We start from the raw sequence: 25,683 nt of genomic DNA on the forward strand, positions 1-25,683 counted from the left end.
ATCCAAATTGGAAAAAGTGCTAATTTGGAATTCCACCATGGAAAAAGTGGGCCGGTCTTGGGCCTGAACTCCAGGGCTGAAAAGTGGCCCCACTCCGGCCCTGAATATATCCATGTTGTCTTATAATTAAATTATAGTATTCATTTAATTAACTCAATCAATCAGAACACTATAGATTGTTGCCAATAAAATGATCTCCAAAAGTCATCTTTACACTGCAAGGACGTACAGAAGCTGCATCTGATATGGCATGGTCAATCACACAGACTGCTCAAAGGTAGCATACAACAATTTCATAATTTCACTTTAATGTGCTTAAATACAGTAGCTTCAGTGTATTTGTTGTTATTAGCTCATAGTATAGCTAACTTCTTTTACAGAAAGGTAGCTGGACTGTGTATAAAATCACAAATAAATGTGATTTATACACTTTTTAATATCACATTTTGTAATATTTGTGTTTTAATTTTGCAATATGGATTTTCTCATCCAATTTTTTTGCCTCCTTGGAGGAAACGCCTCCTATGCTGCTAAAAACATGTACTTGTAAGTACAGAGAAAGAAAACTCATTTGGTGCACAATGTGCTTTCCATTCATTTCTACAGCCAAACCACACAAAAAACGAAGGAACTCTTTGCACCAATCATGCCACACATTTCAAAATAATGTGTGTAAGATGTCGAAAAGATCACCACACACACCCACACCCACAAACTCAAAGCACATCCTTACACAGACATTATGCCAAGACTCTCAGTGTTAAATGCTGGAGCAACCCAAGACTAGAAGAATGCAAGTTTTCCCTGAAGAAGAAGAAGAGAGGAAGGAGTAGGACTGAAGGGATTCCAGTCTGAGGATGAAAAACGAGGAGAGAGCTTGAACCGATCTTAAAATTCCAGTAGAAATATGTGAGGCAAAGATCCTAACCCTCTCTGGCATCAAAGTGCCTTTTGGGATCTAACAAATACCACAATTATACTAGAGTCCCCCACAACAGACCTTCATGACAGACGAACATAAAGACTCTGAGCCCACTGATAGTAAAGAGCAAGCCGACTGTTTATGTGCATGTTTGTGTGTCCAGTGTATCTGACCACAGACGTGGCAGCAAATCAACCCTGCTGCTACACCTCATTGGCTGCCTCCTTGTTCCTGCCTTTCAGCATCATTTAATACAGAATTTCCCTTATACATCTAATCCATTGTTTGGCATGGCTAACTCTAGCCTTTCATCCCTCCACTAAAACTGCCTGCTCTATAGCAAAACAATCTAAACAACAGATGCTGCTGTACCCTGTATCATACATGTTATGAGAGAGCATGAGAAAGAAGAATGAGAAAAATGTTTTGATTGTGCCGAGAGAGATTGAGGGCTATGAGCAGAAGGTGACGACCCTAATTTGGACTGGATTTGTTTCGGCAGTAAATTAGTAGGGTTAACTGGATGGCTGGCTTAGATTTATTGGGAGGCCCAAAGTTTGGATGTCTGTGGGTCAAAATAATAGCTGAGATATTTCATACTTCAACAGTGGCATGCAAGTAGGGTGTCTTGAACATGATGGTTAAGGCTCCGTCTACACCACACTCTCCCAGTAAGCACATGTCCACTGGTGGGATGTCTGTGAGAGAATGTATGATTAGGGCTGCGCTATTGTGCCAACAAAAATCCTATTGCAATTATTTTGTCATATAATGTGGTTTGAATTGCAATATGATAAACCTCTCATATTGCTGATGTCTAAAAATCCTGGAAAAATAGAATAAAAAAAAAACTAAATTGAAATAAGATGTGCAAAAGCTAAATAAAAAAGAAATGCCTTTTTTCAAAATCAAAAAAAAAAAAGTTACTCTTTACAGGTGTTCACGCCTACCAAATCAAAACATACCAGTTCTCCTTGCATTCAGTGTTGTAGTACACAAGTTCAGACAAGACAACTCTGCATCCAAAATCTAATACTTCCCAAACAGTACAGTATGCGAAAAACAGTACACCAACAGAGTAGATGTCCAAATACAGTTAGAAAACAGTAGGCGAAAAGTACCTGGATGGCTTACTGCTACTGTCGAGATTCTGAAGTGCGCTTTCAATGGACACTTAAATATCCCATTAGGTCACAGGAGTGGATCTGTGAATGGCGGTAAAACGACACAACTGATGCAGTAGGTTACAATGACAACATGGCGGATATGCCATTTGGGAAGCATCATCACACTTAAGTCCATCTCAAGTCTGAGTCCAATATTTTCAGGAGCATCGTCCTGGACTCAGACTCGAATTAGCTGTATTGACTAGTCATAAAAAAATATGATCTTGGACTCACTGTTCACATGTACCTGGACCTTAAAATGAACAAATCTCTTTTTTGGTCCACTTCAATTGCAATGGTGTCTCCATGTTATATCTACACTGCTAAATCTGTTGAGTGTCTTGAGTCCAGATGAAAACTCATGGATTAGACATCTTGGCAACACACGCATGCAGGACTGTATGAATCTAAATGAGATGGCAATCCCCTCTGAACTACATGAAAACAGGTTACAGCTTTATCATTTTTGGACAAACTATTCCTTTAATTCTCTTTCTTTCTCCCTGCCTAGTTTTGCACGGATATTTTCACAGCATAACGCATCTATATTGAGACGTTTTGTTGACAAAGGCCAGTGCTCAGTGTCACTATCATCATGCTGGCTTCTCCCAGACCTCCCATGAGTTTCGTTTAGAAGCATTCAAACGGTCATCTTTAGAAGGACCAAACATTTCTGACAGGGGAATTGGGATGTTTTTGAGTTTAATAAGCTGTGTCATGAATGTGTGTTTATTTAACATCTACAGCAATGATAAAATGACTGGAATGTCTTCAACATCAAAGGTCCTGGCTGTTTTTTCCTGCTCTGACATCTGCCTTGTAGAAACATCTGTGGGACTGAGCCTTTTACTAAATAGCTGACATATCTCGCAATAACTTTCCCACAAACTTTATTTACTCAATTTCAGTTTTTGGGACAGGCTCTGGAACGCTTTCCCTTCAGATTATTGCCCGTTCTCCCATCCCATTTTCTATATATCCCGCAAGATGCTACAGAATCAGTGTAGCAGAGAATAGTGGAGCAGCACTAATAAGTACAATAAAGATCTCATGGGCACTGCACTACTTATGATGCTAATAAACCTGAGGTTAAAAGAAGCTACAAGAAAGGTCAACCACATCGTTTCAATGATGTTCTTGATTAACCATTTCCAGGTTGCGCTCCCATGAACATCAGCATAGTGAGGTGACCTTTTTGAGTTTATGTACTCACCGCCCCCTATGAAAATATTGGAAATGCTAACCCTTTTATTGCAGACGTTTTTTACGGATGGAAATCGTAATCTCATTTCCTGAGTGTGCGATCCTGGAGCTTGTTGTGAAGAGGCATCCCAGTTAAATTGTACCACTGAAACCCTGCTTTTCCCATGAAGTCATATATAGGCAGCGACTAAAGGGATTTATGGGCCACATTTCAGGAGCAGAGCAAAGCAATCCCATTCCGTGAGAAGACTCAATGTACCATGTACTACGAACATGAACACACATGGAAGCCCCTCAGAAGCATCAGGCAGAACTAACATCAATTTTCCGCCGCAGATCCCATCAACATTGAGACTAATCAGACCTCATCTCACCAACTTCACTTGCTCGTTTCTGACAACTTACATGTAATGATTCACGAGTAGTAGTATAAATTAATACGAACTGCAAAATATATGTTTATATTAAAAATGTATAATCCTAGAAAATATATTGATGACTCATCTTGTTCATAAGTGTATATGCACATTTTATCCAATAAAATAGTCTTCAAAATGAGAATGTCACATCCTCCTAAATGTATATGTGTTGTGTTTTTTTAGGTCACTGTGTTGTTGTCTTTTTCACGTCTGATTGAAACTGGTACAAGCAGAACCCTCAGTTTTTCACAACCTAAGACATCCTGCAATCAGTGCTCCAGATCTCTCCTCACTTGTGTGAAGGCTACCGGCTATTTAAAAAAAGAACAAGCCCTTCAGAATGTCCTGCCCTGACTTTCTGCTTCAATAGGACATACATCAACACAAAAGAATACTTGTCAAACCATTTCATGGAAACATTATTGGTTAATTTGTCAGTTCATCTTTCATTTGTTCTTGGGGTTTATATAAAAGAGTTCAGAGAGTGATTGTACCTGAGAGAGGGGTCGGGACAGTCTGTGACTCTGTACGTTCTTCTCTTCTGAGGACCAGGAATAGAGCTGCAGGCTGAAAAACAAACAGAATTTAGCAAAAGTACACCCTACAAAGAACATGGGGCATTTCTGAACTGGTGTTGAATCCAAGAACACTTTGAAGCAAACTACAGTTGACATGAAATGGGTTGCAGTTACATGAACTTGAGCCATATAGTTTAAGTTTTTTAAACAATTCAGAAGGCAGAAACTGGACCAAGAAACTCAAGAGAAGTAAACAAGAATGTGAAACTACACAGACGTGTTAGAGACCAATCATGAGTTACCTCTACCCCACTTACCTCTACCATAATTATTGTATAATATACACAACCATTCAAAAGTTTGAGGTCAATTATTTTATTTTTTTATAATAAAAATTCTAAAAATATTTTTATTCAGAAAAATTATATTCTATTCAGCAATGTATTAAACTGACCAAAAGTGACTAATAATGTTATAAAATATTTCTATTTCAAATGTGCATATTTTATTTTATTTCTATTCATTTAAAAATTCTTAAAAAAAAAAAAATGCAGGCACAGCCATTTTCAACATTGATAATAATAAGAGTATGAGATCATCAAGCTCATTTGTCATAAATATTTCTTTAGTCATACTTTTACTGAGTTTTTTTTTTAATTTTGGAGCCTGCTCTAGTACCAGTGCACTTGCAAATTAAGTACATTTTAAGTAAAATGTACCTTTTGTGTTACACAGAAGAAATAAGTAATACACACTTAAAAGAGCATCATGAGGGTGAGCAAATTACAGAATGGGTGACTATCCCTTTAGCCTTGAAATGATAGAATTAAAAAAAAACATACAGCATTAATTGTAATGTACAACAATGATCTTATTGGCTGGGCGATATCAAAAGCAACATGTTATTGTCTCAACACCATGCTGTGCTATAATGCATTTGCCTGCTTAATCCAAAATTCATTAATTTAGTTCATAATCCGTCGCTAAATCTAATTAAATGAGCTTCATCAGCAGTGACATGTGGAATGTGGTGCAGTCTGTAAGGGGTCAGACATCTGCAGTGTTAAGTCTGAGAAGAACAGGTAAAGAGAGAGTGTGAGTGAGTGTGTGTGTGTGTGTGTGGGGGGGGGCTTCAGGAAACAGACAAGCGAACATTTCACCTGCAGTCAAGCACTGAGCTATGACCCATTCATCAACCATGTGCCGACTCTACTGGAAACCTGGTACAAAAAAAAAATCTCCACAATGAACTTCTTGAGGAAGCAGAGGAGTCTTAACATGTCTCCTGTAGAATAACTTTACACTCTAATCATAAAGTTCCCTTTGTCAGTTGAATTTAAAACTGCACATTTATGTCACTTTTACAACCGGTTATCCACCAAAGTTTCATAATTGGTAAGCATCTGCTTTTTCTCTTTTGCAGTGTGCTGGCTGTCTCTTGATGTGTTTGTTTACTGATCGGTGCATGCAATCCTAAAATACAGCTTATTGCAAAAAGATATTTGAGGTGAGAAACGGACTTCGGGTTTGTGTCGGGCTTTAAATGTAACTGTACTGGTCAAGTCAGATTAACCAATCTCGGGTACGGGCTGAGTTCAGGCTTCATTTTAAAGCCTGTGCAGACCTCTAGTCAATCCCTCACTCAAATTTAACATATACCTTCAGAAGACTTGGAATACAGCAGACGAGTCATTTGGCACACTTTTTTAGTGTTCCTGGAGCTTGAAAGCCGTAGTTACAATCCACTTTCAATGCATGTAATAAAGCACCTTATACATTCTTCTAAATATCTCTGTTTTCAACAGAAGAAAAAAAAACATTTGCTGAAAGTCTTAATATCAACTAATTTCAGTCATCCAATCTACTCTTAATTAATGGATTGTATTTTCTTAGCAAACATTTCTGTTACAGAAATACTCTCTCTGTTTGTACAGCTGAACATTTGAAGTAATTAAGTAATTAAAAGCACGGTATAAAGCATCAGTCATGAAAACATCAGCCGCGTGCTAGAACATGATTCCCTAGAATCTTCATGGAACATTAATCCTAATGGAGTTTCATTACGCATTTCATTACTGCATTATGCATGCTTTTACAGTGCTGTCCTTTACATTATCAATAATACTGAAGGACCACAAAGAGAAAAAAAGCATGCTTATTTAAATGTCCATTAGTGGGTCAAGGTACAATACTAAAACTCTGAATCTAAAAGCACTGCCAGCAAGCAATCCTGTATAAACGTAAATCCATCTTATTGTGTTACTACTATAGTAGCAAACCTCAGCACTCTACTAAAGTTGTTCAGTTGTACCTCTTATTGGTGGGTGTGATCCTGCCCCCTTTGCGCTCGGGGCTGGATGGAGGCTCAGGTGAATATGGGCCAGGAGACAGAGACGCTGGGCTGGAGATGGTGTATTCTCTGTAGTTCTGGTTCTCATCTCGACTCACCTGCACAGCCTCCTGCACATCCATAGGGAAAAAACACAGATCAGTAACAGATCCTCCTCTTTGAATCACACAGTTTGACTGGTAAACACGGGATATGTTGATCAAATGTGAACATGATGTGGTGACGACTATTATGACCATTCCATCTCTAGCCCTGGGCCTTCAGGTCTTGCTTATTGTTAAACCCTCCTGTGTGCCTTCACCATGTTCTTTCTTCACAAGTTCTCATGGTCGTACGGAAGGACTACGAGACTTATGGGGCTCCCAATCCTTCCGATCATAGTATCTGTTACAACAGAGACCCATCAGCAGCCCCTTTAGCATTTAAAAGACAGGAACTCTGTCTGATTTATAACATTCCCAAGTTCCTTTCTCACGTCACAGATGCAGACATGCAGAATTAATGCCGTACAAAAAAGATAAATTAATCTTGAAAAAAAATGAAAGAAAAAGTGTCTTATTTGAGCTCAACCTGACAAACTATAAATCTTTGATAAGCAGATAGTGGTCCACCTTCTCTTAATAGATACCAGGCATGCTTCAAATCTGAGAGATCCAAACACTAAGCCTTGTGTCAGTGGTTTAGTAGAGTAGCACACTCACGATAGGCTTGTGGCAGCGATGGACTGCTGTTTTGTTGCTTCTTGCACTCAAAGCAACATTTTGAAAAAAGAAAAGGATATGCTACTTCAATATAGTATCTCACCAAAGCTACATTTGTTTTGTTTTTTACATAATTTATTCCTGTGATGGCAAAGCTGAAATTTTTAGCAGACATTAATCCAATCTTTAGTGGTCCTTCACAAATCACTCTAACATACTATTTTATTTTTAGCAATGTTGAAAACATTTGTGCTGCTTAATATTCAAATATCTATATTTATATATTCTATATTCAAATATCTATATTCAAATATAAATATTTTTGTGGAAACCGTAATAATGTTTTTCAGGATTCTTTGATTAATAGAAAGTTCAAAAGAGCAGCATTTGTTTTAAATTGAATTTTTGTGCAATATTATAAATGGTTTTTACTGTAACTTGATACATTTAATTCATAAGTTTCCTTAAAAAAAACACATCGTACGGACCCCAACCTTTTGAACTGTAAAATACTGTATAAATCAGTGGTTCCAAACTATGCGGTGCATGCAGAGTTATAAAATGGGGGGCGTGACAAGGCTAAGGGATGGTGTACAGTCACCAGATTGCTATAGAAAAGAAACTTATAAGAGCCCACTGCGAAATTATGCTGCTTATGTGGCACAAAATTTGACATTTTACATCATCTTGACATTTTATCATCTCAAGATGACTCGTAGTACCAGCTTGAGCAGTCTATTATCAGTTGTATTGCTGGTTGTCGTGGAATGGACCACTAGATGGCGTGATTGAGGAATCAGAATATAAATGAATGATGCGTGGTTCTGCACAATCATAGACTGTAAAAAAAAGATGGACGACGCCCATTCGCTCTCTTCCATTGATGAGAACTGAAGCTGCCAGTGTCCCGATCATAGACAGTAAAAGAAATGGACACAGCGACCCCATCGGATTCAACGGAGAGAAGTGAAGTCAATTAGAAGCTCTCACTTCCTGATGGTCGAGCGTACTGCGCAGACTCAAACTGAGCTTGACGACGTAGATGTGACGTGAGCAACCCGTCTGTCTTCTAGTAGCTTTGCCAAGAGAAATCTGAATCATTCCCTTCCGAAACTTGCAGAGATGGAAAGTGTGAGTAGGAGCTGTCCATGAGCTAGGAGCAGGAGCAACTTTTGCTAAGTATTCTGATTAATTATTTTGTCATTTTGCCTCCACGTCCCCCCGATTGCCTGCGAGCTTCTCCTCCTGTCCATGCGGTAATCTCTCTACTGTGCGACAGAGAGTCGCATGGTTATGACGCAATCGTTAGCCTATTTTTACAAAAACGGCTTCTACGGGGCCATAATTTAAACGCCTCAGATGTAAAGTTATTCACTGTCAAAGTGACGCCAAAATGAATGGGAGTCAAAGGAATGCTAACAGCAGGTGATGGTCTGCTAATCAATGGCGGCGCCCGGGGAAGCTTCAATGTTTTCCGAAATATTGGGGGCTTGGTCCCGATATGGCGCTGACATCTTGGAACTTGAGTCTGCGCAGTAGCGATCTCGGGACCAGACCTGCGCAGTAGTGAGCAGGAAGTAAAGCTGCGAAATCAACGCTCCACCCTCACTCTCGCAGAATGCACTCAGGGAGAGTGCATTCTGCACACTTTTTTAAAAATTGATTGCAGTATGACAAGAGGCTTGTTAAAATAAAGTAAATGAAATCTCCTCATTCCTCCGAAGATCCCGAAAAAATGTCCGTTGGTGCTTCAGTGACTACTTCGCTCAGAAAACCTGTCAATCACAGCTGTCCATCATGATGTTACACCACCGCATCACGTAACTAACTAAAAACCAACTTATTTTTTAAACAGACACTTGAACTTACACCAGCGTGATAAAAACGACAGCAAATGAAAGAAACCACCTTTGGAAAAAAGATATTTGAAGTGTAATTTAATTGTTTAGTTGGTCTCACGTCCCATTGAATAACACAGGGAGGCGGGGCTTATGACCTATACTAGGACCAGTCACCGGGGGGCGGTCGAGACGTTTTGGCTTCACTTTTCAGGGCTTGTGCGGCACGCTTGTGCACGATGCATGAACAATTTTGTAAAAGGAATGTCAATGCCAGGTAAACAAAGCAGACGATAAATCTACTCCAAACGTCACAACTACCAAAAAAAACATCAGAATTGAGCGGTACGATGCAACCAAAGCAGATAAAACCCGCTGTCTACTGGATGCGGCGCGAGGTGACATGACAAATTTCCGACAGTAAACTGATGCCCCGTTCCAATTCTGATGTACTCCAAGCACTCGTGGAACTTCTGACAGGACAAAGCACAAATGGATTTGGAACGTTCGCTTTGTTGCGTCTAGGGTAGACGGCCTCAAGACAAGAACATATAACGCAGGATATCGCCCTCTGATTCACCAGTACAACAGTGGGTGATGAAGAGTAACACAGTGTTTCGTGCCATTTAAAATATTAAATCCAGCATTTAATTATACAGACACAAGGGCATAAACAAATATTCAAGATTAACTTGAACAAATTTAAAAATTTAAATAGTACAAAAAGCGAACACCAAATATGTGACTGAAGAACAACTACATTTAAATAATAATAATACAATTTATTATTTTAGCCACTCCTCTCCCTCTTACAACCTCTGATCATAAGCACAGCCACTTTGCATGAGTCAAATATCAAAAGTTAAAAGGTACAGTTCACCCAAAATGGACAAATGTAAATGATTCTGTCATTTACTCATAATCATGTTGTTTCAAACTTGTATGACTTCCTTCTGCTGACTTTTTTCTGAAGAATGTTGGTAACCATTTGAATTTTTTTGGTCCCCTTTGACTTCCATTGTATGGACAGACACACACACATCTCTTAAAATTCACATTTTTGGGTAAACAAACCCTTTAATATTTGCTTTTTTACTGACCTGGAAGCGGCCAACCAGTTGTTCTGTGATTCCATTTGTCTGACCAGGAGTAGGAGGAGCAGGTCTGTGTGGAAAGATTCAAACATTAATACAAGGCATTTTATTTTAGTATTAAAAGGATCAGTGTGTGTAAAACCAAAATCTGTAACTTTAGTGCACGGTTAATCTGGGTCACTTTCTAAGCATAGTTTTATGATTACATTTCTGGACAAATTTGACAACCAGGAGATGCAATCATATTTTATAAGTCAGACACAGTACGATCCTGTGATAAAGTAGCTGGATAAACTTAAAACTTCCTTCAAAAGGAAAGAAAATCTCATGTTATCCTGAGACTTATTCGGCTACCAAGTAAATCTGACACAGACTGACAGAAAGAACCACATTGGAATCCCCACTGCCTTTCTTCAGGAACTAAAGGTAGTGACATTTTCTTTCTCATCTGGAAGTGCAGATACTGGTATATTTAACAAAATGCAGAATGATAATGTGCATGAATACAAGTTGATGAAATTCAACAGAGAAAAGACAGACTTGTTTAAATACATTAGCAGAACTCGTGACCAGGAAGCAGCACATGTCTGAAAACGTTTATTTATCTTAAAATTAATCCCTGGCATATGTTCGCTACAGAAAGCTCTTTATAGCTTGAGCAAGGAATGCCACAAGGGCCTGATTCAGAGCTGGTGCTCTGCATCTTCAGAAACCAGTCAAACCCAGGAAGGCTTTATTTCTCATGAAGCCAAGATCTGTTTTGGGAAAGTATCATTTTATTTCTTGAAAATTCTGCTATATAAAACACCCACTGCACTTGTATTCCTTCACTCCACCAGTTACTTAAAAGTAAAAGTTCATCAATTAAGAAAATGGATTCCCTCAGGCCACAAATCTGGTTTATTTGTTAACTATTTACGCTTCAAACTAAACTAAAAGCTTTGGTCAAATGAAGATGCTTGACACTCCTGAAAACCACACTTCATTAAGAGTGCTTTAAACAGTCAGATTTAATCCTAAACTAAAGAAATGGAATGTTTCCATTCCTGTTAATGAGATGTTTTACTGCGAGGCTAAGGGAGAACATCCTCCTAGTGATGCCAGCAAAAACAAGACGTGAACAGCCCTGGTGGACACATACATTTGACTCAGCCTCTACCTTTTGCTGCTTCTACTTCCAATTGCTTTATCTCTCTTACTTTGTCTCACTCCATTTCATCCTAATGTCATACTCCCTTTGATTTATTCTTTCCTCCTATTGGATATTCCGGTTTCCCCTTTCACAGTTTCTTCTGTCTCTGGCTCAAAGCTGAGGTGGTCTGTAGCTGAGCTTTGGAAGCATCTAAATGCAGAAATATTGTTGATGCGTGTTGAGGTATTTTTAAAAAAGAGACTCAAAACAGTACGGGAATACATTATAAACATGACTGAAGCTCTTGTAAAATACTGAACTGTGCTGATGCACACAAATCTTTCTCCGCATGACTGCACATCAAACTGCAAAACTAAATGGTTTCCATTATAACAGCACAGTCTACCTAATCAACACTATTGTCCATGGTTTCTGATTTGTTAAAAATCACACTACTGACTCACATTTGTGTTCAAACACCATGTAAAAGTGAATTTTGCGTAACATGTCCTCATTAAAAAGACATTTTCAGAGACAGGAGAAGAGATATTCTGAAAAGAGACAGTTGCACTTAAACGGAAAAATTAACTAAAATTCTCTCGACATGCCCATCCTGGAGAGTATGCGAACAAACACGTCTTAAGTGAACGTAAGCAGTCGAGAAAGGCCGCAGCCTAATATTCCTACTGTGTTTTAATGTTAATCAAACAACAAAAGATAAGAAAAATCACACTGTTCTTGACTGAATAGCTTTTGTAACTTAAATTAATCTTTAATTTATAGTGAAGATTATACACAATGTTATTTTACATTTGATTACTTTATTCAATTTCTGTACCTGAAAACGTACTCGGTTACTAACGTAACCTCGGTTCTCTCTAGAAGAGGGAACGAGTACTGCGTTTTATTCAAAACGCTACGGGAAAAGTCTCTTTTCACGAAACACTGAAGCAAAAAATTATCCTTTAATTTTCATATATGTAAAACGCGTTGCGGCAGCAGCAGACAGCTATGGCGAGACGGCTTGCTCGCTCATTGGCTGCTCTGCGGCAACTGCTTAAGCCAATCGAGCGAGGCCTGGGATGACATCAGGCCAATGAGGGCGCTTCGCGCCCTCCTCGCCACTTCCCGCCGAAACGGGCGTGGCTTACCTCTATAAAAGGAGCTCGAGAAGGCTGACTCACTTGATTTTGATCGCCGAAGCGAACCAGAGTGAACCGTACGCACGGCAGAGAACGCAGTACTCGTTCCCTCTTCTAGAGAGAACCGAGGTTACGTTAGTAACCGAGTACGTTCTCTTACGAGAGTCCTCTCGTACTGCGTTTTATTCAAAACGCTACGGGAACCCCTTGCAAAACGCCGTGCGTGCTGGGATAAAAACACTGATCACCGGAAGCTTTTTCAGGCATACAGTGCATAATCACCAGATTGACTCACACAGAGTCAGGGAATAAGGGTGAGAGCCTTAAATCCCTATATTTTAGCGTCGTAGAAAAACATGTCCACAGACGCAAGTATAATCATCACATAGACAGGGTAGGGAACCTGAACTAATGTGGAAAGTGTGGGTCTTACACAGTTCTGCCCAAGATAGTCGGTAGCGCATAGCGCATGAGTTTCAGCGGTCTGATTAGACGGCTGAACAGATTACACCGACAAAAGCTTAGCCTGCAAGGCGGGAACCTCTAGGTTATAAAACCTGATAAATGTAGACGGCGAGGCCCAACCTGCCGCCGTACATATATCCTGTAGGGAAATCCCGCTGGACCAAGCCCACGAAGAAGCAACGCTTCTCGTAGAGTGCGCTCTGACTCCCAACGGGCATGGAATGCCCTTGGCAGTATAAGCCAGCGCTATGGCGTCAACTATCCATCTGGATAGACTTTGTTTCGAAACAGCCATTCCTTTAGAACGTCCGCTGAACGAGACAAAGAGTTGCTCTGTCTGTCTGAAGACAGCAGAGCGGGACATATAAGCTCTTAAAGCCCTAACAGGGCAAAGAAAACTCGAGTCCCCTTCCTCACTCGATGCCGGCAGGGCAGCCAGGGATATAACCTGAGCCCGAAAAGGCGTGTTGAGGGATTTCGGCACATAGCCATGCTTAGGTTTGAGTATGACTTTAGAGTCATTAGGACCAAACTCCAAGCACGCCGGGCTCACAGAGAGCGCGTGCAGGTCGCCTATGCGCTTCACTGAAGCGAGAGCCATCAAAAACACTGTTTTGAAAGACAAATGTTTGAGGCTAATAGACTGGATAGGCTCGAAAGGGGCACCTTTCATGGCCGCTAGGACCGTAGAAAGGTCCCACAAAGGAACTGAAGGAGGTCTGGGTGGATTCAGTCTCCTAGCTCCCCTGAGGAAGCGGATGACTAAATCATTCCTTCCCAGCGACTGACCCAGCGTTGAACCAAAGAACGCTGAAATAGCCGCCACATACACTTTGAGCGTGGAAGGGGATCTGCCCTTATCCAACAGCTCTTGTAGGAAGGAGAGAACCTCCGTTACCTCACATTCGAGGGGTGAAATGCTCCGAGCTGCACACCAGCCGGAGAAAACCGACCACTTCGAAGCATAAAGCCGCCGTGTCGACGGTGCTCTAGCCTGAGTGATGGTATTCACGACTCCCTCTGTGAGACCAACGGGTATCCGTTGAGCACCCACACATGAAGGGACCACAGTTCCGGGTGTGGGTGCCAAATTGAGCCCCCGGCCTGCGAGAGGAGATCTCTCCTCAACGGCAGCGGCCATGGAGCGATATCTGCCAACTGCATCAGAACTGGGAACCATGTTTGGTTCTCCCAGAACGGAGCTACAAGCAGGACTGGGCATTTCGTTTCCCTGACCCGTTCCAGCACCTGTGGCAGGAGGGAGACGGGGGGAAAAGCGTATAACGGGCAGCGCGGCCACCTCCGGGACAGCGCGCTGTCGGTCTTTGAAAAGAACGCGGGGCAGTGCGCGTTTTCGCGGGATGCGAAAAGGTCCACCTCCGCTCTGCCGAATCTCTCCCACAACAGCCGGACTGTTTGTGGGTGTAGAGACCATTCGCCCGGGGGAACATTGTTCCTGGACAGTCTGTCTGGGCCCACATTCTGAAGCCCAGGTACATGCACTGCTCTCAGCGAGCGTAAGTTGTGCTGAGCCCATAGTAGGAGGCGTTTCGCCAGCCTGTACAGGGATATGGATTTCAGACCGCCCTGGCGATTTATGTAGGACACCACAGCCATGTTGTCCGAACGGACTATGACGTGTTCGTCCTTGATGCGGGGACAAAAACGCGTCATCGCGTTGTGCACTGCCAGCATTTCTAGGCAGTTTATGTGTAGGAGCTTTTCTCGTTCCGACCACAGGCCGAAGAACGGTCTGCCCTCGAGCAGAGCCCCCCATCCCGAGGTGGATGCGTCTGTCGACACCATCCTCACTCTCGAGGAAGTCCCCAGGCTTACACCTGATTGGTACCAGTCGTCCGCCGTCCAAGGCACCAGGGCTGAAACACAGCTCTGATCGACCTTGAGGCGTAATCGACCGGACGCCCACGCTCCGCGCGGTACCCGCGTTTTCAACCAGAACTGCAGCGGGCGCATGCGGAGCAAGCCCAGCCGGAGAACTGACGATGCTGAAGCCATGAGACCCAGCATCTTTTGAAACTTCCTGAGCGGGGTGACAGCGCCGCGGCGGAAAGACCTCGCCGCGCGCTGAATGATCAACACGCGCTGTGGTGACAGCCGCGCTGTCATAGACTGTGAGTCCAGAACGACGCCCAGGAACAAAATCGATTGACTGGGGTTCAATGAACTCTTTGTCCAGTTGACTGTGATACCAAGATTCTCGAGGTGATCGAGTAAAATGGTTCTGTGCTCCACGAGCTGTGATCGTGATTGAGCTAGGATCAACCAGTCGTCCAAATAGTTCAGCACTCGCATGCCTCTGAGTCTGAGAGGAGCGAGCGCTGCGTCCATGCATTTCGTAAATGTACGGGGTGCTAGGGACAAGCCGAATGGCAGGACTGTATACTGGTATGTCTGACCCTCGAAGGCGAATCTCAAGTATCGCCTGTGGTGTGACGCTATTTGTATTTGAAAATACGCGTCCTTCAGATCTATTGACATGAACCAGTCTTCTCGGCGAACATGCGCGAGAATTTTGCTGGTTGTGAGCATTTTGAAACTGCGTTTCACCAACACTCTGTTCAACCGTCTTAGATCCAGTATGGGTCTGATACCGCCGTCCTTTTTGGGGACTAGAAAGTATCTGCTGTATAGCCCTCCTTCGCTTAGAGCTGGGGGAACGCGCTCTATCGCCCCTTTGCTTATCAGTTTTGATATTTCGGCTCGAAGTAGGTGAGCTACTTCCAACGAGACCGTAGTTTCGACGCGCGCTATGAAGCGGGGAGGGCGTCGACAAAACTGTAGCGAGAAGCCTCTCTTTATAATGCCTAGCACCCAGTCCGAAACCCCTGGGAGCGCTGCCCATGCTTCTGCATGGCTGGCTAGGGGCTGGATACGGAGCGCGCTCTGATCGCCGTGCGACAGAGGTGCTTCGGGGGATACAAACATAGGCGTTATGCCTGTGGCATTTGAGGCGGGGCGCGCACTTAATACAGCGGGCGAGACGCTCGTCCTCGACCTTACTACAGTGCTTGGCTGAGTGAGGGAGGACTGAGAAAGTCTCATAGGACCCATGTGAGCGAGTAGATGTGGGCTGGGAGCGGGCACATTTACTGCTTTGGGCGCGGCGTCTGCCTGAGCAGAGCGCGCGCTCACAGTTCTCGTTTTTACAGAGAGCCTGTGATGTGTTAGACATAGTGTTCGTGGGCACTGGGAAGTGGGCACTCTCACTATGCTGGAAGCGCAACCGACCTGAGTCGATTTTATGTGCGCGAGCCCTACGTGTAGGGCTGTGCTTATGTGTAGTGATGGGCACTGAGGAGTGGGCATCGAGACTACATTTATAGCACCATCGGCCGTGGCCGGGACACCAGAAAACACACTCTTTTCGAGATTTATCTGGGTAGCCGTGAGAACGGCTTTTGCGTGCAGGCAAGCGGGCGGCAGTGCAGGCTTGCTCTCTGCAGAAAACACTGGAACAGTCGCAAATCTTGGGACTGAAACAGCGGGGCGCTTGGGTGGGAGGCCGGCCGCAACGGGACTCACACACACCTGCGCTTTCCCAGGCTTGCTAGGACTTCTTCGGCACTTCCGGTTTTACCACAACCCTCGATCGCGGCCCCTCGCGAAGAGGGGCGCCGGGCGCTGGACCGAGAGCGGGGCCTCGAGCTGCGCTGTTGTGGCTGCTGCGAAGAGGCGGCCGAAGGCGGGGGCTGAGGCTGAGAGCTCCGCGGGGTCCGTTTGTCACGAACCGCTGCAGAACCGGAGCGCTTCGGTAGGAAGTGCTTGAAGGCTTGAGACGCTTTCTGGGCCTCGGTAAATCTCTCCACGAACTCGGAGAGAGAAGAACCAAAAAGGCCGGTGGAAGACAGCGGGGCATCGAGAAACGCAGTGCGCTCGGAATCGGCCATCTCCGTGAGCGTCAGCCATAAGTGCCTCTCAGCGACAGTGGCGGAAGCCATACACCGTCCCATGGCTTGTGCGGCGGCTTTAGTAGCTCGGAGCGTGAGATCTGAAGCGCTCCTTAGATCCGCGATGCAGATAGCGTCAGGTCCCATCTCGTCCAGCTTACGGAGGAGATCACCCTGGTAAATCTGCAGCGTAGCCATGGTGTGTAGCGATGACGCGGCCTGCCCAGCGGCGGAGAAGATTCGCGCGAGCAGCGTCGACGTCATGCGGCAGGCTTTGGAAGGCAACACCGGTTTAGTCCGCCGTCCAGCAGAGGGCGGGCAAAGGTGGGTCGCTATCGCCTGTTCCACCGGCGGAAGAGAGAGGTAGCCTCGGTCACTGGCATTATCCAGAGAGGAAAATGCGGGTGACACAGATGAGCGCGTCCGCGCAGAGTAGGGCGCGTTCCAAGCCTTCGCAACTTCTTCGTGTAACTCAGGAAGAAAAGGAGCGGGCTTAGATTCCGGAGAAGTGCGCTCACCAGGGAGGAAACTACCATCCAGCCGGGTTCGAGAGGGGGGCTCCGGTGCAGACCACTCGAGGCCGAGGCTCGCCGCGGCCAGTGCGAGTACCCGCATGAGCTCCGTCTCAATGTTGGCTCTCGTTGAGGGCTTGCGGGCAGGGGGCGTGAGATCCTCAAAGCTCGCCCAATCCTCGCTGCCTGAAGCTAGCAGAGAGCAGGAATCCTTCTCCCCCGACGCGGCCTCTGAACCGACTTCCTCTGATGAAGCGGCGGCAGACTGCGGGCGCTGAGCATCAGGAAGTGATTCGAGAGAGGCCGGTGAAGCTGGCGGGCGAACCGGCGAGCTGGGTCGGGCTGGAGCGGGTTCCGGGACCCGCTGCGAGCGGCGCTTTTTACGGCGCGGCATCGCGGCGGTGAATGCAGGCTTGGAAAAGGATGCCAGGCGAGTCCTCAGAGTCACCATCGGCAAAAGCTCGCAGTGAGGGCATCCGCCGTCAGCAAGCGCGAGCGCTGCATGGTCCTCACCCAGGCAGGAAACACAGATGACGTGCTTGTCTCCCTCGGTGAGTGGGGCTCGGCACGAGCCGCAGGAAGGCATCTTGAAAAAGACGCAGCTCTCTTAGGGGTGAGTGTTGCGAAGAACACACACACACACACACACAGAAAAGCAATAATATGAAAAGGATATAGGCGTCGGAAAGCGCAGCAGGTACGGCTGTAGAAGGCGGCGTTGGCCAGCGGCTTCGAGGGCTCGTCCCGCTGATGTGCTTGCCTCAACGACGCTGCTTCCGTGATCCAGCGATGCGTGCGCTTCGCTGAAGAGATTAAAATCAAGTGAGTCAGCCTTCTCGAGCTCCTTTTATAGAGGTAAGCCACGCCCGTTTCGGCGGGAAGTGGCGAGGAGGGCGCGAAGCGCCCTCATTGGCCTGATGTCATCCCAGGCCTCGCTCGATTGGCTTAAGCAGTTGCCGCAGAGCAGCCAATGAGCGAGCAAGCCGTCTCGCCATAGCTGTCTGCTGCTGCCGCAACGCGTTTTACATATATGAAAATTAAAGGATAATTTTTTGCTTCAGTGTTTCGTGAAAAGAGACTTTTCCCATAGCGTTTTGAATAAAACGCAGTACGAGAGGACTCTCGTAAGAGAACTACTATTAGATACCTTAAAAAAGCTGAAAAGCACTTTATTTTATTTGTATCTTTTTGCTTTATTGTATTTATTTGTGCTGTTTGTACTTGTAGTTTGATTACTTGTTTTTATTTTCATTATTTTTATTTGACATGGCACAAACCTACTGAAACCGTGACCCTAAAACCGTGATAAAAACCGAACCATGAGTAATTTGAAACATTACACCCCTAATCAACACTGTACAGATACATACAGCGATACCAGCCCTATAATTCTGTGAAAGCTCAATACTGTTGAGCTGACATAAGAACAAATCAGAAAACAACAATCCTGTTCCAACTGCTTTCACTCTGGTCGATTCTCAACACCTCACTCAAAGAACTGTTGGAACAGCAAGGCATTTTTACATGTTTAGCATGATATTACTGAAGAGGACTAAAACAGTTTGTCTTCTGATGCTCCTGTGCAAAGATCTACACTTTGAAAGACAAATGCAGCAGCATGGCTGAAATCATGCATAAATTCCCAGAAAAATTCTTAGCAAATTCTTCCGTATTGCAACATGGTTTCTGAAGCAACTTCTTGCTAGGCATTTATTCTTTAGAAAGCGTTGCATCAGAGCGTCTTAATGCGCTACATGTACTGCAGCATTCTGGTCATATTTTCAACTCACTGGAAATTAAATCATTACATAGAATCTGCATAAGAATGTCACAGAAAAATGTAAGATAAAATAAGAAAAGGAAAGAAAAAAAAAACTGTAAAACCACATGAGACAGACATCAAAGGGTCTTCACCAGCAGGAGAGTCAGCACAGGAGCCATTAAAACTAGACTCTATAACCCAAAGCCAATAGTTATTCGTGACCATAAAGAGATGAAGACCTCCTGACCAGTGTTGGGAGTAACAAACCAACTCTAACAGCAATACCAACTACGTTTTTTCAGTAGTGTGAAAGTAGCTCAGATACTTTCAAAACAGAGTACAGTAGCTTTTGCAGTAAACGGTTTAATGGTGTTCAGGCCAATGTTTTGTGCGAGTTTCAGTAGGTGTGCTATTAACTGATTTGTTGCAGTCTGATATGCAATAGGAAACTCTAAAAACAGCTTAAGGAAACTCTCATTCATGCCAACAATTCTTCAAATTCTTCAAACTGAATTCAAGACACGAGTCAATGTCCCTCCACTATTACATAATGTAGGCAAGTTTTTTTGGTAGGATGGATTTTTCAGAAAACTAAAGGAACAAGTAGAGCAGGAAACTTCCATAACTCTGTATCCAAGTATACTAATTTGAACTTAGAGGGCAGACACACACCCTCTTCCTCCAATACTGTGGGTTACAGGAGATACACACACACACACACACACACACACACAGCTAGAGTGCCATTGTCGGCCCAGTGTTGTTTCTGGCCTGGTCAGAGACATGAGGTCAGAAGGGAAAAATGTACTCACATGGACAAAGTGCATGTGTATGAGAGAGCAAAGGTACAATTGAGGCCAGAACTTTGTTTACTGGAGCTGGCATCTAAAGATGAGCAAAATTGCAGACTTCAACTACCGTAAGTCAGTAAGATTACTGAAAAACTAGTCGGCTAATTGATCTTAAGAAAGTCCTGCATAATAAGACTGGCTTTGGGTTCATCTGACCTCAAAGTGTTTTAGGGGGTGTTTATGGAACTGGTGTTTAGGAGCAGTTTAATCATATGGAACAAATTTCTAGCTCCTTCAAACATTCAGTTGTTACTGAATTTTGACAAAGACAGTATATATACCAAGACGGATTACTATAAATGGAAGAAAGTGCAATACAGCAGAATAAGTGCTGCCTCCTAAATAAAAGAGCCAATGTTTTAAAGTCTTAACAGCACTGCAGCTGCTATTAGAAGCTCTGGTTGCCAATCGAAAAGTGAGTATCCTGAGATGTGCGCTTGGGTGTTAAAGTGACAGCAGCCAAATAAACCTGTTGCTGTCAGTCATATATTGATCAAAGACAGAACACAAAAGACAGAAAATAGCTCACTGCTCTTGCTTTAATAAGGATTAATCTATACTCAATTTATAATTTGTGCAGTAAAGACTGTGCAATGTTTGATTATTCAATTTCTGTATATCTACCTGTTAGAGTATCTTAAAGCACTGTTAACAAGGGTCAAATCAAGCGCGCTTTGAACCGTTGTGCGATTAATCACACATGAAAAATGTGCGATTAGTTAATTAAAACCTTGTTTAAATGTGAGTTTGGCAAGCCATTTTTGAGACTTCAGTTTTCCACAATACAAGTATAGAGGAGTTTTGCATGTCCAAAAGAGCTGCCTGGAGGAATTGACAATATGGCCGCTGAGCATACTGAAGTCACTTTTGAATGAAAAGATTTTGATATTTCAAAATACAACCATTGCTGTCATTTCAGTCCAGTACTAATGCACTTATACCCATTACTGACCACCTGAGAAAGTATTGAAAGAAAAGTAATGTAAATAAAGCAATGTAAATAAAGAAAAAAGGGACCCTCACCTTTCTACGAGCAGTTGCAGTTGTGTCGTGCAGCTCTTGATTTTGTTTTGTGCCTCTACATTCAGCATCTCGCCAGTATTGACTCCATTAATCTCCATGATGATGTCACTGGGCTGAAGACAGGCCATCTCTGCCTTACTGCCAGCGTTCACCTTGGGACAAAAAAATAATAATTCAACCAATTAGAACTCAGACTCTAAATAGCTAACAGACCTTCAAAGTATGTGGCCCAATAAGAAGAAAGCTATTGAATTAGTGTCAATAAGGTATTCCATAATATATGCAATTATTTTTGCCAATTCTGCTTATACTAAGGTAACTATATGTAACTTACCAACACGTGGGTTGAATTATTAGAATGTTTTTTATTGTGCATATTTATAAAAATGATAAATATGTAAAAAATTGTTTTACAGTGTGCAAATTTAGTTTTTGTGCCACAGACTTTTAACTTTTACAATATCAACCTACCAATGGGCTTACTTATAGTGGTGTTACAGTTGGCATAATCTTAAAAACAACTCTACAAGGACTGCTGTCAGTTGAGCAAAGCTTAGAATTCCCTCAAGACTCCGTCAATAGGGTCACAACCTCATTAGTAGCAGAAGAGGAAAGCAGCTTGACTCAAAACACTCAAACAGCATAGCACAGAGAGGCCTTGAGGACTGCCAGTCAGCTGTTGATGTTAGCTGAAAGCAGTAGGGCAGAGGTGCCATGTCTGAGGACCTGCTCGAGTGCCAATTAACTGTTGCTACAGAGACGCACGGAGCACGCCTTATGTAATCAGAGTACGCCTCGCTTCACGCAGAGCGTCAATATACCAGTGGTGTAAAGTATTTGAGCAGATGTAATTAGTTACTGTACTTGAGAATCTTTTTGGCTACTTTGTTGTTTTACTGAGAATCAAAGATATTATCAACTTACTCTCTACTGGACTACATTTTTGAATAAGTATAAATACACTCTTTACTTCAATATATTTGTGATGAGTAGTGCAATTACTCTTTGATACTCTATCTTGTGCAGTTTGCCCTTGCTCATACAAACTTTTCAAAAAGGCTACAAATGTGACTGCATTAAGCAGGTTGTGAATGGCGGGTTCCAGGGTGCTTTCACATTAGAACTTTATTTACTTAGACTACTTGTATATTTAATTGACTATTGCAGCTATTAATTGACAGAACAGATTCAAATCTGTTAATAGTCAATCATTCTAAACTAAAGCTGAACTGTCATTCCATATGAAAATAGATTTTGATTTGTTAATTTACAAATTTGTTCTTAATTGATGGTCGTAATAATTATAGCCGTCTCATCTTGTGCGCTTTCTTTCCCATGGGCAGCTGCATCGAAACATTCCTGAGGTAAAGTTAAATAAAAAATGACAGCGCCTCAGCTGCCTCAACACTTAGTTTACATAATTATTCATTCAATAGAATACGCACATGTACCATTCATCGTCATAACCATTCATAAATATTTTAGTTTTTATAATAAAATATTTATGAATGCTCAAATGCACACGTAAACTCCATTACAGAGCCATTTAAAAAATCAGTTCCAACAGCTCTGCACATCGCGTCACCAGTCTGAACAAACACTAAAATGGAGCAAAAATAGTTGGTTGATTTTCACTCTCCACTTCCTGTGAAGTGATGCATCGATGTTCCCTAATTCCCTATGCCTTCTGAACTGAACATGTTCGCTCTCTTCGGATTGAAATCTCACTTAAGTATTTAATCTCACTTTAGTATTTCGGAATACTCTGTGAAATTTACTTCTCAGTTCACCTACGGTCAAAAAAACAAACAAAAAAAAAACGTGTGTGTTTGTGTGCATCTCACTTTCCTTAGGAGCGTGACTGATGCACTACAAACAGAGAGAATGTATATCTCATTTATGCTTGCCCTTAGCAGAAATAGACTCCCACATTCTTAAGACTATTTGCAGTACATTCACGGCAGATAGAGACAGCACTGATGCTTTGAAAACAAAACCAAAGATAAAAAAAAACTACATATAAAAGTGATGTGAGCAACGCTATGCATTTTGCCACCTTCTGCCTCGTCATTACCAAGCAACAGGGGTAAAAAGCTGCTGCTTTGATGACGCAAATGAACTGCGGTTCGGACCCAAATAATATAATGTGAACACAATCCAGCGGGGGAATTAAAACAAGTGTGAAAGCACCCTTATATACGAGATGAGGACAAATGAGGCTAAACCCTCCAGTAATGTAGGCTTTAATTATTTTAATTTGACTAAACATTATTTTATTTTTAATCTGCTAAATTGAAGAGAACTTTTTGAAGAATATACAGAGCAAGTGGCAGCAAATCAAGCATCAATCATCACATCCATATATATTTAATAGATCCAAGACAAAACAGTAAAAACTGTTTTTGACCCAAACAGTATGGCTTCCGTTTTCCCTAAGTGAAGCGATAGCCTATTGTGTGACATCCACCTGCTAACATTCGATAGTTCTACACTGAGAGTCCTTTCAACTATGTTCTTATCTTTATGTGAAACCAATAACGCAGAATCATCTGCATATAAAAAAAGTTCACATGAACATACAGACTTAAGGTCATTTATATATAGAAAGAAAAAAAGTGGACCCAAGACACTCCCTTGAGGGCCCCACATTCTATACATTGTGGCTGAGACATTGTTCCTCCAATATCCACCACCTGCTTCCTATCCTTCAGATAAGAACTCACCCATCTAACTGCTAAGTCATTAAAACCAATGGCTTTTAATTTGCGTACCAAAATACCATGGTCAGCAGTATCAAAGGACTTCTGCAGGTCTAACATGACCATATCACAAAAATGACCTTTATCTACCTCCCTTCAAATGTGGTCAGTTAGATACAATAAACAGGTGTCAGTGGAATGTGATTTACGAAAGCCAGACTGTAACTCATAGAGTAGATTGTGTGATGCTAAATATTTGTCAATCTCTTCAAAATAGCCTAATCTTTTCAATTATATTTGACAGACTACACAGAATAGAAACAGGTCTATAGTTTCCATGGTCTAATTTACTCCCTTTCTTGTAAAGTGGAATTACTCTGGCAAGCTTGAAATCATTAGGGAAATGCCCTTGCTCAATAGACATGTTTATGTGGGTGATAACCTTAGCAGCATCTCTTACGAATCTAGATGGAATATTGTCAAAACCAGTGGCTTTGGAGCTATTTAGGTTTTTAAGCTTCTCAAGTACAACTGCCTCTGACACCTTTTCAAAAGAGAAGCTATCTGGCTTTGACCTCTTGCTGAGAATAAAAGTCAAAGATGTGACTTTCACTGTACTGCCCTGACTGGTCAGGTAGTTTTTCCACCAGTTTACTAGCAACTGATGAAAAGTAGTTGTTAAAACTATCTGCCACTGTCACCTTTTCTGCTGTGACATTATTCCCCAAATCAAGAGTTATGTTACTAGTTTTTGTTTTCAACCGGTTACTGTGGCCAAGCTGCTTGAGGGACTTCCATAACTTACTTGAATCATTTCTATATTCCACAATTTTCTAATTAAAAAGGCCTTTTTAGCATTGACCACTAATCTGCTCACTTCATTTCTCACCTTTTTGTACTCTGCCCAATTCTGATCATCCTTGTTTCTCTTGAATGTGTCATACTTCTTATTTCTCATCCTAATTGCCTCGAGAATATCATCATTTATCCAGGGTTCTGTCCTCTGTTTAACTCTTACTACTTTAAATGGGGCTAATTTGTCTTAGCCCCATTAACTTCTAAAAACATACATTTAAAAGAGCACAATGCTTTATTAACATCCTTACATTGCAACACAGCAGACCAGTTTATTAAATTCAAGCAGTCATCAAGTGCTTCTTTGCTATACCTTTTCAGCAACCTGATTCTTAGTGATGTAGTACTCGAGTCCAGTCTCGAGACCGATTTCTGCTTTCTCGGACTCAACTCGGACTTGTTCCTTCAAAGACTCGGTCTTCACTCGGACTCGACCCTTCAAAGACTCGGTCTTGACTCGGACTCGACCCTTCAAAGACTCGGTCTTGACTCGGACTCGACCCTTCAAAGACTCGGTCTTGACTCGGACTCGGCATAGGCGGTCTCGTCCCCATCACTAGTCCACTAGAATACGTACCACTAGAAAATTTTTATTTGCTCTGCATGTCCTAACTATGATTAAAAAAGTCAGGGTGGGCTTATGTTGATGACAGAGCAGCACTGTTGAAGCAGTTTAGAAAAATAGGCAGAAGATGATGCATGTGGTAGGGATTTTTTTTAATGATAGTAAAAGCATAGTCCATATTAAGACGTTAAGACTGATCCTCTAAACAATTCCCAATCTAGCTTAGTCAGTAGGCCTAACTGTTGATTATTAACTGGGGTGATATTAAATCATGAATATGAAAACTGACATGTTTTTATGGTCTTGGTCTCGACTCCTAAAGACTCGGTCTCGACTCGGACTTGCTTCCTCAAAGACTCGGTCTTGACTCGAACTCGGCATAGGCGGTCTCGTCCCCATCACTACTGATTCTTATAGAGCTTTGACAATTAAGCACTGCTTTATTTTTCGAAAGCAGAAAACAATAGAATGATCACTCAGTCCATAATTAATTACCCCACTTTCTGCTATCCTAGACTTTTCTGACACTAGAACAAGGTCAATAATAGTTTGAGTGGA

At 42.5% G+C, this 25,683-nt stretch overlaps 1 protein-coding gene across 2 annotated transcripts in view; it reads right to left on the minus strand.

Moving 5' to 3' along the window:
• Positions 1-25,683, minus strand: part of pdlim2 (PDZ and LIM domain 2 (mystique)) — an 82,372-nt gene that overhangs the window by 34,488 nt on the left and 22,201 nt on the right. For both annotated transcript variants that reach the window (XM_081349106.1, XM_081349107.1), the window contains exons 3-6: positions 21,007-21,158; positions 10,218-10,281; positions 6,540-6,688; positions 4,205-4,277 (exon numbers count right to left, since the gene is read on the minus strand). In XM_081349106.1, the coding sequence (XP_081205232.1) occupies positions 4,205-4,277; positions 6,540-6,688; positions 10,218-10,281; positions 21,007-21,158 (438 nt within the window). The remainder of the gene's footprint in view (positions 1-4,204; positions 4,278-6,539; positions 6,689-10,217; positions 10,282-21,006; positions 21,159-25,683) is intronic.

The sequence above is a fragment of the Scardinius erythrophthalmus genome (genome assembly GCF_964197995.2).
Source record: "Scardinius erythrophthalmus genome assembly, chromosome: 20".
Classification (NCBI taxonomy): domain Eukaryota; kingdom Metazoa; phylum Chordata; class Actinopteri; order Cypriniformes; family Leuciscidae; genus Scardinius; species Scardinius erythrophthalmus.